The 13,601-nt window shown below is 41.8% G+C and overlaps 1 protein-coding gene across 5 annotated transcripts in view; it reads right to left on the reverse strand.

Annotated features, from left to right (window-relative positions):
* Positions 1-13,601, reverse strand: part of myo18ab (myosin XVIIIA b) — a 130,880-nt gene that overhangs the window by 98,504 nt on the left and 18,775 nt on the right. The window contains exon 1 of one of the 5 annotated variants that reach the window (XM_071205322.1): positions 1,650-1,835. The exons of the other annotated variants lie outside the window; for them this stretch is intronic. Coding sequence (XP_071061423.1) covers positions 1,650-1,673 — 24 coding nt within the window. The 5' untranslated portion in view covers positions 1,674-1,835. Of the gene's footprint in view, positions 1-1,649; positions 1,836-13,601 lie in introns of those variants that run through there. 5 annotated transcript variants of the gene reach the window in all.

Below are 13,601 nucleotides of genomic sequence, written 5' to 3' on the forward strand. Positions count from 1 at the left end.
TGTCCACCAAAGATCACACATTGTTCTACCTGTTAGTGAAGTAATTCCACAGCTTCTGTATCAAAATAGTTCCCACCAAGTCACCGATCGAATCAAAAGCTGGTCAAAGTGGAGGAGATCCGTGTGAAGAGCGGAAAGTGAAAGAAGCAGAGCCGAGGAGAAGACTCTGATAGGCCGGCTATTCCTGACAGCGGACTGACAAGAGCTGTGGGGACAGCTGTTGTGATACGAGGGTGTTGAGCAGGGGTAAAAATAGGAGCCTCTGCTCTCCAGCCTGGACGTGTCTGCCATGAACCCCCACAACCTCACAGACCAATCAACAACCAAACAGTTGCTATCATCTCAGCTGCTTCTGTGTGTGCACGTGTGTTTCTGTGTGTGTATCCATGTCGAGGAAAACGCAGCTCAGGGTCTGTTAATGTAATTGAGAACACACTGGGTATAATTGCTAATGCTGTAGGTCAGCAACGCTGAAATAAAAGGACTTGAAAGTTGACATCATGGTATGTTCAGGGGATTAGAGGTGCCTAATCTAATCGCTAATCATCTTGTATTGATGTGGAGCTGAAAGTAAACATTACTACGGGCAAAATATCCAAATAACTCATCTGGGGAGGGGTTTCTCAATAAAAAAAATCAAAAGTAGTTGCCATCAAAACACAAGAGAAATGTGTATGTTGCTAATTAACTACAGATCATTTGTAATCAGTAAATTGGATGTTAAGCTTTAAAAAAAGATGGGATTTCTGGGTATACTTACGTATATACAAACAAAATAATTAATCAGGGAAGTATATTTAGAATGCAATAAATTGTCAAAGGAGTAACAGAATGGTTTATTTTGCTAACTAGCTAAGACTAATATCTGCACAGTCACAAAACAACTGCTACTAATTTGGTACACTTAGGGGAAAATAACCCAAACAATTAACCCAGGGAGTATTATTTGACTAACAAACATTTCCAGTAGTAAAAACCCCAAAAAAGGAAAGTCGTATGTTGCAAACTAGCTACAGCTAGTTGTGCAGTCAAGTCTGTTTACATTGAATAAGCAGGGACAACATAAATCCTACAGCAATTACATTTGTGGGATTATAGTGAGTCAAATGATATCGAGCCAGGCTAACATCAGTATGCTTGAATGCTCACAGTGACAATGCTAAAATACTGATGTTTAGCAGGTTCCACGTATAACCATAATAGTTAAGTGTATAACTAACTTAGCTAACTTTAGCTAGGTAGCACTAACAGAAATGTACGAGGCTGATGAATGTTGGTAGTAGTCTTGTAGTGAGTCACTAACCAGTCGAACATTTTAAACTGATGATCACATTAGAGGATTACTGATCATCCAAGGGTTAAAATGAAAGTCCGGAACCAAATTCATGACAAGCTCTCCAACCCCAATGTGGTGCCGTTTCAAACGTCTTGTTTAAACCAACAGCCCACTAAAAAAATATCTGAATCTCTGTCAGTCACATGTTTAACAGCCTAGCTGGATATCTAAAGACACATGGATGTTGTGGTTCGAGCTGCTGCTCGTCGTTCACATTAACGACACATGAGGAGTTATGAAAAACCCTACAGGTTTGCAGCTTCCTGAATATCTGCAGAAACTAGAGTTATGATGCTCCGTCCAATCACGTTACCTTTATACTTTGTCCAATCATCATTTCACAGTTTAATCCCACGTTCAGTACCTGCAGCAAATCCAACTACCCTTATATCTTCTTTACCTTTCCTTATATTATCGATCTCTGTCTCTTCTGTTTCTACCATCTGTTTCAGTAGACACACAGGACTGTCACATTCTTCATGTCTACACTCCAATGTGTTGCATTGTCTTCCTGTTTGAAACTGTTCTGTGCAGCAGAGAGGAATAGGTGTTATGTAGAGCTTGCAGTGCAGAGATAAGCAGAAGCAAAGTGGAACACTGCTGGCAATGAATGGAAAACAGCTGCGACCGAAAATATAACTACTACTGTGAATGAAAACCTTTCCATGAACATAAAAGCTCTGTTAGCTGGCTTCAGGCTATCAGCTTCATTAGCAGGACTGATCTGTATAAAGGGTATTTAAAAGAGTGGTGAGTGATAATGTGTTTTTGTAAACCGACCCGGCTCCCTAGACAAAAAGCCAATAGCATTTTGCTATTGGATTTTAGAGTTATTGCACGCAATATGATATGTTGCTGTTTATGTTACATAAATGTTGATGATGTAATTTAGTAGTCACATTAAGTCACTTGTAAGCGATTGCTGTTTTAAAAACACAAAGAAGCTTTGGACATTCACACAGTATTAACTGACATATTTTCATGTTGTAAAACAAATACGTGAACATCTTATCAACCTACTTACAGGCATATAACCAAAAACATGCTGAAAGGAAAGCGACTTTGGGACAAAGGAACCAGATGTGGTAAAATGCTAACTAATGTTTGGGGCTAATTCCATTACAACTCTATGGCTAAAATGGTTGTTTTACAAGTAAGGCTAGAAGATGCTCATTGCAAGGAGTTGTATCCTTTGTTGTTAACAGTGTGGGCTCATGGGAGTGAAGTTGTATTACAGAGTCATAAACAACTAGTGTGCACTGATACTATCGACCATGACATCCTATTGCAAAGACTAGAGCACTTAGTTGGCATAAAGGGAACTGCTTTAGGCTGGTTTAGGTCCGATCTATCTGAACGCTCTCAGTTGTAACGGGTCAAACGATGAATCTTCCACGCAAACCAAAGTTAGCCATGGAGTGCCACAGGGCTCAGTGCTTGGACTTATTTTGTTCACATTATATAGGCTTCAGTTAGGCAATATTATAAGGAAATCACTCTGTAAATTGTCATTGTTATCCGGATGATACTCAACTATATTTATCAATCAAGCCTGATGAAAACCAATCATCTAAATAAATGCCCACATAAAATCAATCTCAAGGACCCCGCCTTTTTTCATCTAAGTAACATTGCAAAAATCAGGCATATCTTGCCTCCAAAACGATGCAGAGAAAACTAGTCCATGCATTTGCTACTTCAAGGCTGGATATATTGTAACTCCTATTATCAGGGAGTACCAAGAAGTCAGTCAAGTCGCTTCAGCTGATTCAAAATGCCTGCGGCTCGTTGTAATAACTAAGAGTTCGGAAAGGGACCACATTACTCCCGTTCTGGCTGCCTTACACTGGCTCCCTATAGAACACAGGATAGAATTTAAATTCTTCTTCTCGCCTACAAAGCCCTTAATGGGCAGGCGCCATCTTACCTTAAAGAACTCATTATACCCTACTGTCCTACTAGGGCATTGCGTTCCAAGAATGCAGGGTTGTTGGTTGTTCCTAGAGTCTCTAAAAGTACAATGGGAGCCAGAGCCTTTTCTTATCAAACTCCACATTTGTGGGATCAGCTTCCAGTTTGTGTTCGGGCGGCAGACGCCCTATCCGTTTTTAAGAGTGCGCTTAAGACCTTCCTTTTTGATAAAGCTTATAGTTAGGGCTGATTAGATTCAGCCCCTAGTTTTGCTGCTATAGGCTTAAGACTGTCGGGGGACATCTTACTTCTTCCTTCTCTCTGTCTGTACCTGTGTACTCTCATGTTCCGAATAACCCAGCTTCCCCCAAATTTCTTTTTGGTGTCTATATACGCTGGGATCCGGAGTCATGGCTGATCCTGAGTCCTGAGTCCTGATCTGAGTCCTGTATTTCGAGTCGTGGCTGAACCTGTCACTGAGGTCCTGCCTGACTCATCATACTACTTCCCTGATGGCTCCCACAGGATTGTTGACATCCTCATGGATTCATCTTCTTATTATCGACACATGCATTTCCAAATATTTGGTCTACCTATGTTGTAAATGTATTATCTTTTAGATTTACACACGGCATCTATTGCACGTCTGTCCGTCCTGGGAGAGGGATCCCTCATCTGTTGCTCTCCCTGAGGTTTCTCCCATTTTTCCCTTTAAACTGTGGTTTTTTTGGAAGTTTTTCCTTGTACGATGTGAGGGTCTAAGGACAGAGGGTGTCAAGTATTCTGTACAAACTGTGAAGTCCACTGAGACAAATGTAACATTTGTGATATTGGCTAGATATATAAACATTGATTGATTGATTGATTGATTGATTGATTGATTGATTGATTGATTGATTGATTGATTGATTGATTGATTGATTGATTGATTGATACATGTTGGTGTCAGGACAGATATCGTCTGCTGTACATGAAACAGCATGCTAAATAATACAAATTAAATGAAGGTTGAGGTCAAAGGCAGTGTTTTTGGTTAAATATTGAAAAGTTAACACCAAAGGAAAAATAATGTACTTATAGGATATATTAATACTACAGCTCTGACTTGAGATGTTTTTACTTACAGTGATTTTTCTTCATCTGTCACTGCTAAAGCAAACCAAATACTTTGGCACACTGACATGAGCCAACTGTATGTAACCACATCAGTAGACATATCCCCAGGTAGCCGATTTGAACCATCACCTCCGCTTTTGTAACACAAGGTGGAGCCAGAGTATCAGAAGAAGCTCTACACGCTTTAGAAATCCAGCAGCCACACAAAGCCTTCTTTATTTACCAGAGGCTGCCATGATATTGTAGGGAGGGAACAGCACAGCAAGATGGATAAAGTACAAACAAAATGATTGATAGTTTTAGTCATGCTGAGTGTGTATGTGTGCGTGTGTGCGCGCGTGCGTGCGTGCGTGCGTGCGTGTGTGTGTGTGTGTGTGTGCGCGCGTGGCTATGGAGAAGAGGGTGAGGTAAAAAGGGCGAGGACAGAAATGCAGTGATGTAACACTGTTCAAAAGTCACTATGAGTGTTATGAATGGACAGGAAGTGTGTCATGTGTAGAGCAGCAGCTGAGAGGAACACAACAGGCTGTACTTATGCAGATCAATGCCTGCTGGGTATGTTTTAAACATATAAAGATGTCAAGTCTGATGATTGGACTAAAGCGACAGTTTTATAATAGTCAAACTGAGAGTACTTAATACACTTTCAATGCATCGCTTCCTGCACACAGATATATATATATATATATATTTATGTCCACAGCTCATTTTAAAATAGTATGGACACACAGTCCTCATCATCCATTCTGCGGCTTTAGGCTCTAAAGTAACAGTTTCTTCAATAGCATGTGACATTCCGCTAATTCACCCAGGAGAAAGTACTCCAATGTATTCGAATGGTCTCTGCTCTCAGGAGCTCAGCAGATGGTGACAGTGCTAATGCCAAAGTCCCACACACACACACACACACACACACACACACACAAAGTACCACAATCCATTCAATCATTTCTCTAGCAGGGACAGATTTGACAGGATTGGACACGTTGGTGAAGGACACACTGATTAGATTAAGGTCTTCAGTGCGATTCATCATCATCATCGTCGCCAGCAGCCGGTTGCACAAAGACAAATCTATTCAAATTTCAGACAGACGTTTTGGTTAGCTACAGGGTAGGTCACATTTCAAAACTGGCAACCCCACTCTGAATACTGTTGTGAGTGCAGACACACCCTCAACGTTTTTAAATAGTTTCAAAAAATACATATTGGTTTTACTTCTATGTTTTGACGCATGATAAACAGACTGATTACACTACTTGATTCTGAATGGTGAATTTGGACATCCTGCGGCCTGCTCTTTTGCGATATTAGACGGTTGCTAAGGACGCTCTGGGATGATGTGCAGTAATATCAATCCCCAAAAAGAGAGAACAACACATTAGATTTTCCGTTGGATTGATTATGGTAAAACTGTTCCCAGTGAAGAAAAGTAAAAGAGAAAAAAACCACAACAGAAGTTAGTGGATAAAAGACAGACTGAGCTAGAGGACAGAGAAATCCCAGAAGAAGACAGACACACAAGAAGTAAACACACTGACGGTGTCTAAAGGCTGGGTAATGGAAAAGAAAATGTGAACAAACTTGGACAGTTACGTAAAAAAGAAAACCTCTATCAGTTCTTAGGTTGCCGTCGCAGCAGTTCCAGCCCGTGGTAGGCAGCAGAATGGTTATATGTTGTCTTAGCGTAAGCAATGGGATCATTTTTAAACCAATAAAATAATGTTTAAATCAATATGTTGCGTCAAATGACCCTTCAGGGAGATTCAAAAGTCCTGATCTCTGTGTCTGGGTTATTTTCGCTATAATGACCGGCTCGCTGCTTGTAATCCCTAACATCATTAACAAATTAAATAAAACTGATTTTAAACTATAGTGAGGCTTTTATTCCACTTTTGACAGAGCCAGAGAAGCAGTTTCATTCTTTCTGTAGCTTTTGTCCTGAACTAGACTAAACATGTCAAGAACTTCCAACCCTCTATACTGAATACTGTCAGATGAAACTGATACAGACTTCACGACGTATCCGTCTGTGTAAGAGGCCCCAAAATGTTGGACTGTTCCTTTAAAGACCAAATGAACACATATATACATACAATATATACAATCTTTACGGTGAGTAGTTGCAGTTTGTTGATTACAGTTTAACTAATCACAGTTTAACTAGGCTTTTCACCAGAGGTTTCTATCATCAGGGTGTTATCTAATGTTGTGTCTAATGTCTTTAAATATGATCCATTAAATAGCCAAAGGATGATAATTGTACATTAATACAAGGTATCCAAATTAATGTAATCATAATGTTAGAGTTCCTATAGAATATGAAACTATTTAGAATAATTAAAAGAAGGACAACAATAGAACAGCCAGATAAAGGCAACATAGCTGAAATAGTTAAGGACACCAGAAACAGACTCGTGCAAGACGATTCATTTTGATGGGTTTATATCGTACTGTACCATGCATTAAACATAGCTCTGCACTCTCTCCACACTTCATGTGGCTATAGCATGTATTTAAGTGGGCATTAATATTGCAGGTATCAACAGAAAATCTGAAAGAAAAGCCGTGCCCAAACTCTGGTATTAGATTGGCACAAGTATTACAACATTCAAGACTGGACTTAGAAGTGGCTTGACCTTTTAACCAACATGAAACCATCTTTATTTGTGTGCAGCTCTCTAGTGAACATATATAAAAGAGCATTTCTAATACTGTCCTCCCTTAACCCTTGATCTAGTTCTTATAGGAAAAATAATCCACCCTGCTATAAGCCTGTTTAGGGTGAAATCAAAGACCGTGGGTGTTTCTCAATGTCGAGTAAAGCTGCTCCAGAGCCACTATTTCAAGCATACTACGTCATCGAGTGCCGCCGAAGGACTGTTCCAATGTCCAGCATACTTGGAAATCTACCGAGCCCGGCGTACTTCGTAACGAGGAATTTCGAGGCTGCACATGTGTAGACTCCGCGGTCTTAAAATCCCCACAATGCTTTGCGCACGGACCATTTCCCCCAAATCTTTAGCGGAATCGACGCGCTCCATTTAAGGCGGGCCTCTCATATGAAGCACACTTGCTCGCCTGTTCCACTCTTCGTTTTCCGAATGCCAGGAAGTATTCTTGCCTCACTTCTGAAGCAAGTGACTCAGAAGACATGTGCTACCAAGCAAGCGTACTCGATATTGAGAAACATCCCGTGTGTACTAGAAAATCCAAAGGGGGAAGCAGACTGTGCGTGCGTGCGTGTGCGTGCGTGTGCGTGCGTGCGGGATGGCAGATGTAGGTCAGACGGGGTGCATGATGTATCTGTCTGTACATGTGCACATGTGATGCTAATATGTAGATGAATTTATACGAGTATGGTGCCAGAACACACACGACTGCTACTACGCAACAATCACATTGTGGAGATGAATCGCACACAAACAGTTCACAGAGATTGAAACTCAGTATTACTCTTGTCGCCTTGAGATAAAAGCAAACGATACGAACACCAGGAATAAAGCCCTGGCAGGCTTAATATTTGCATCACTTGCACCGAGAACAATAGAGTGGTGCAAGAATGAGAATGAACCGGTCAATGAGTTAGCATTTGAGCATTTCCAGGTTGTCGCCTGAGAGTCAATGGGCTTTTCTTTGTTATGAGTTCTGGTTACATTTCCGAAATAAGATCTGTGGTAAACACAAACTTGAAAGATGTTCATGTTTTGTTCTACAACAGAAATATGTTAGAAAAAATTCAATCGCGGTTTATTTTGTCAGTCTCACGACGGTATTGAGACATTTATCTACCGCGACATCGCGATATATCATTACATCCCTAATATCTACGGTCACTTTTCACATTGAACATGTGCTCTCTTATTAAATAAACTAAACGCTTTCATTTTAAGTTGTGAGTTTAGTGTTTTTCACCCGAAGAAACAGATGCATTAATCAATGACAATAATCCACAGCTCCACTCTCTGCTCCAGAGGATTTAAAAAATATATATCCCAATGCCAATGTACATGTCAGTCATCTTCTTATTTCCTGTCATGATCAGTTTATCAGCCTCTGGTCAGGGGATTCTGCCCCCGCAGGATCACAGCATAAATACCAAGGGAGCAGTGTTTCCGCCAGACCAGGGCTGAGAGGGCGTCCACCCAGGGGGGGGGGGGTGTGTGACATCACGTCTTGTCACGTGACTTGCATTTTGAATTGAGCTGTCCCTTATAGATACTATCTCTTTACGTATTAGTGATGGGAATTCATTTGGAAATAAATAAAAATAGGAGCTTCAGTTTCGCCGGCGCTCGCCGGCGCTCGCCGTTCACGCGCGTGCTCCACTAGCACCCCCCGTCAAGGCTCTCCAGCAGTACACTTTCCGTCTCAGGAACACGCTTTGCTGGCAGCGAAAATAATCCCACCAGACCCCTTTGCCCCTCCAACAGAGGGATGTCCTTTTTCCTTTTTGTCATTTCAAGCGATAAAAACTCTCGATCTTCTCTCTAATTATTTATTTTTTTGGACGCCCTCGGCTCGAGTTCAGGGCGTTCTGAGCTGAATAAGGGCGTCAAATGACGGCAAGACGCCCCCCTGGCGGAAACGCTGCAAGGGAGGAATGTTGTGTCATGATTCTAATGTTTGACATTTCCAGGCCTTACCCACAACACTGGAATCTGTCCAAGCATGTCGGTCGAGGATGGGTGTGCTGACTCTGTGGAATGCTGACTCTGTGGAATGCCACAGCTCACTTCAACATCAAACTCTGAGCTAAATCAAAGTAGACACTAACCCTGTCAAATATAGTTCAGCATATTAGTGGTCTATTACCAGGGCTGCACGCCTCTATGTTCAGTTCTGTACCTGTCAGAACAAGTATGGTCAGTGATGGTGAATGAAGATATGAATCACAACCCTATATGGTTTGAGAGAGGTTCTGGGGATAGATATATATACCAACATTTTCTTGTAAAACACTAGTAAGAGTATCACATCCATTATGTCTAAAAACAATTACTAAAATTAAAAAATCTGAGAGGTTCAGAGGGGTAAATCACTCATTGGTGGAACTTCCTTAGCTATAAACACTTGAAACCTTTGACATGGTGTAGTAAGCAGGGTTTCTCACACAGACTTTACTTGGGCGGGCCGCCCAGGTATATTAACGGCTGCCCTAGTATATTTCGCGACCCATTTAGTTTTTGTTTTCTTTTTTATAAACTTTTTCTCTTTTTTTTTTTCCGTCTGTGACCACGACGCCATCTGCGATCGATTAACTTGTGGACAATGATCCCTCGCTCTACGCCTCCTGTACCCAGTCCCGGACTGGCCATCAGCAGGACCGGGGGGTTTCCCGATAGCCTGGCCTGTTAAGTGGCCTGCCTCACACAGGGTGACTGGCTGTCTACATGATGTGGCCTGCCGACATGGCCACTGTCATACAGATCATAAATCAAAGCCCTTGATTGGTCTCTGTGTGTCATTCAAGCTCGGGATAAGCTCAGCTCAGGTGAGGTAAAGGACTCTGAGTGTTTAGATAGTTAATTTAGTCCAAGTTCTCAGTGGGTCTCAAACGGTTTGGTCACCATTTATGTAAACACATATTTCCATTTGAGGGGGGAGTGATTCGTAAAATATGCATGAATAAATATAAAAAATGTTAACTAGGTTAAAAAAGGTAAGATAAACTTTTAAAACTTGTTGAGAGCTAAAACTAGTCTTTGCTGCTGTCTCAAAGAGGAGCAGGGGGAGAGGAGGGAGACAGGAGAGGGGGAGAGGAGGGAGGGGGGAGAGGCTGATTCAGGAGCACAGACACACTCACAACTATAAATGTACCATAAATAAACAAGTCTCAGTGTTTTTTCATGAAATGGGATGTTATCGGTTATGGCCATGATTTTATGATTATTGAAATGTATACAGTTTTGTTTCATATAGGTGTTTCCATAGATCTAGTCTCTTTATTTGCCCCTCAAAATGCACCAGATTGATGCATTTAACTCCAAATATAAATAAAAAATCTTAACGGGGGAGCATGCCCCTGGAGCATGCCCCTGGACCCCCCCCCCCCCCCCGAGAGGATTTGAGGTCCACCCCCACTAAAAATCACATGGATAGGTTCCTAACTACATTTACAATATTTTTTTTAAATAGTAACCCATGTCTATATGTTTACTTGTGGGTAGTAGATTTAAACTATAGTGCCATCACTATGGGCCCTGCATGTACCTGTTCGCTCTGCCATCGTGTGAAGGGTCTGCTAACAAGCGACCAACAGAAAGGTTAATGTTGTTGCACGTCCGAAAGGCACGTCCCCGCTACCACCCAAGTATATTACAGATCTGTGGGAAACACTGGTAAGGACTCTATATACAGACACAAAAAGAAGTTTTAGACAAGAAGCTAGTTCTGCTAACTTCAGCAAACAAAATCCACAGGGGGCCAGTTACACGGAGCCAAAGAGCTACACAAAGTTGAACAACATAGCAGACAGGCAAGAAAAGGTGTACCAAAGACACACACAATAGCAGGCAATCCGTGAGGCTGGATGAAGGCCTTGTTGAGGACCACCCGATAAGGACGTTGAACAAGAAACACTCTAATCTCACGACACAGACTTAACAGCTTCACAGTCATGTCTATTTTCCTCTTTGGCATGTTAATTCTGTCTGGCTGCAGTAATCTCTGTGGAATGTGTGGGCAGGACAAAACATGGACGATGCTTTTTACACAGCTCTTACAATCCAGCTCCTCTCCCCTCACGTGCTAGGTCAACGGACAAGCGCTTCAAAAAACAAATAGAGGTAGTGATATTTGGATGCAAACCATGGACTAAAAGCCTCAGTGACATAAGAGGGGCTGAAAGCATGTGCAATATTGACTCGACATGATTGGGGACAATGCATGTCAGGAGCCATCAGGCCGCAGCTTCTGGACACATTGAGTTTCATAATGGATCCTCGAGAATTGTTCTGGTGTTGCTTTCAAACTCCTCTTCACGTATCCTAGTGGTTTCTTCCACACAACCATAACTAACTTAGCCTTAATGAGAGCGATAAGTGTGACAGTGCTTTTCTGATGTCATTCAATCCTGTTAATGGAACGCCTTAACCCAATTGGAATGGTCAGTCCATGCTGTAAGTCAAAGAGTACCCGAGTGCCCGCAAGGGGTCCATTGCCAAAAAATAAAACGGGATATTTTGTATTGGATATTGCAGAAATGCTTTGGCAAAGATCTTTGGAAAACACACGTTAATGATACTTACACTTTTTATAGATTTATGGTTGAAGTGTAAATACAATTGGCAGAAAGAGAAGCTAACCTTCGGCTGGAGACAACCGCCGCATGGCTACACATTACCATCACTACGCTAAAGTCAGACTGTTGTTTTGCGTGGTGACGTTTAGAAGTCTCATTTAGCCTCTTGTTATGTGTTTTTATGACACATGGAAGCTTCAGACATTCACTCGTTGGGAAGGTATTTAGTGATGTATTTTATTTGTGTTTGAAAATCCTTTAAGCTTGTGTTGAATACAAATCTTATTTCTGGCCTTAAGTTGAAATTAATTTGACTTTGAGACAAGAGAACCGAAAATGCTTACTCATTTCCGGCTGTTAGGACTTATTCCTGCACCACCCTAGTATAAAGCATCCGTGAAGGAACAGCGATGTGATTAGAGTATCTTTGGCTGGATCTCGTCATTGCTGTCCCTAGAGTCCCAAAAACTGTCATCAAGAAGAATCACACAACAAATCTCAAAAGAAAAACATACTCTATTTGTAACAACATAAGCAGCTAACAAATTAAACATTTTAAAAGATAAGATACTGGAGCGTGTGTTGGACCATTAACGTTGTTGCATTTAGGGGCATTCTACTATTTGAATAAACAAGTCGACAGATGCAAATCAAAGGTGACGAGTGATTCGGGTTTGGTGAGAGCACAGCAGAAACAGCAATCTGTCTCCATACTCTTACAATAAGTCAATAACTACAATGCCATATGAGAGCTTACAGTCATGAACACGGACACACAGCAGTTACAGGATAAAATGAACAATGAGCCTGGCACATACACTGACACTGGCTGACGGTAGCCCTAGGGCTTAGGTCAGCTGAGGAGTAGTAGATAAAACACCCGCCTATTCAGTGCCCTGTTTGATCAGTCGGAAACTGGACAGCAGTGGACATGTGCTGAAGTGTGGCCTTTAAGCTAAGGGTCTATATGTGCTGAGGGAGTGATTGCGTAAGAAACATTAACATGCATGTATGTTTGAAGTTGTATTGGATACGAACAAAAGAAACCATATGTGCTGTAAACAAAGCAGTTCATTGGCTTTATATTTTTTTGTAATCCTCTGGAGCAGAGAGAGGAGCTGTGGACTATTGTTATTGATTAATGCATTGGTGTTTCTAACGGCCCGTCCACACTACAGCTTCAAAAACGGTTTCCAAAGCGTATATGCCCATTCACTTTGAATGGGGTGATGTCACTTTTTGCCGAACTGCAATGTGGGAAGCAGAGCGGAGCTTTCCTGGCGTTTCAGGCTGCAAAAGTTGAGCAATGTTCAACTTTTGCAGCTTCTGAAGCTTTCGGTGGAAGCGTCAGCCAATCAAATCATATGCCAGTACAAGCACTAGCCAATCAAACCGCTGCTTGTGTGTCAGGAGCGGGAGATTCATGTGATTGGTTGTTGGTCGAGCTTCAGACACGCCCAGCTCCAAGCTTTTTTTGAAGCTGTAGTGTGGACGGGCCGTTAGGGTCAAAAACACTAAACTCACAACTTAAAATGAAAGTGTTTAGTTTATTTAATAAAAGAGCACATGTTCAATGTGAAAAGTGACAGTAGATATAGATTAGTTGCAATTTGGTGCTAAATATATATATATAAAAAAAATATATAAAAAAAGATATATATCATTTTTTTTTTTTTAAACAGCTTGAATTTCAGGGGGGGTGCGGGGTTACGTTAGCGGGGTGCAGAAGCCCCTCCAAGACAATGGTAGGGGAAACACTGCTTTCCTTTCCCTGGCCACATCAACCAGCTCTGACTGGGGGATCCCAAGGCGCTCCCAGGCCAGCGAAGAGATATAATCCCTCCGTCTGGTCCTAGGTCTACTCCTTGGTCTCTTCCCAGCTGGACGTGCCTGGAACACCTCCCTAGGGAGGCGCCCAGGTGGCATCCTAACTAGGTGCCCGAACCACCTCAACTGGCTCCTTTCGACGCGAAGGAGGAGCGGTTCAACTCCGAG

Source organism: Pseudochaenichthys georgianus, chromosome 13, assembly GCF_902827115.2.
Source record: "Pseudochaenichthys georgianus chromosome 13, fPseGeo1.2, whole genome shotgun sequence".
Lineage (NCBI taxonomy): Eukaryota > Metazoa > Chordata > Actinopteri > Perciformes > Channichthyidae > Pseudochaenichthys > Pseudochaenichthys georgianus.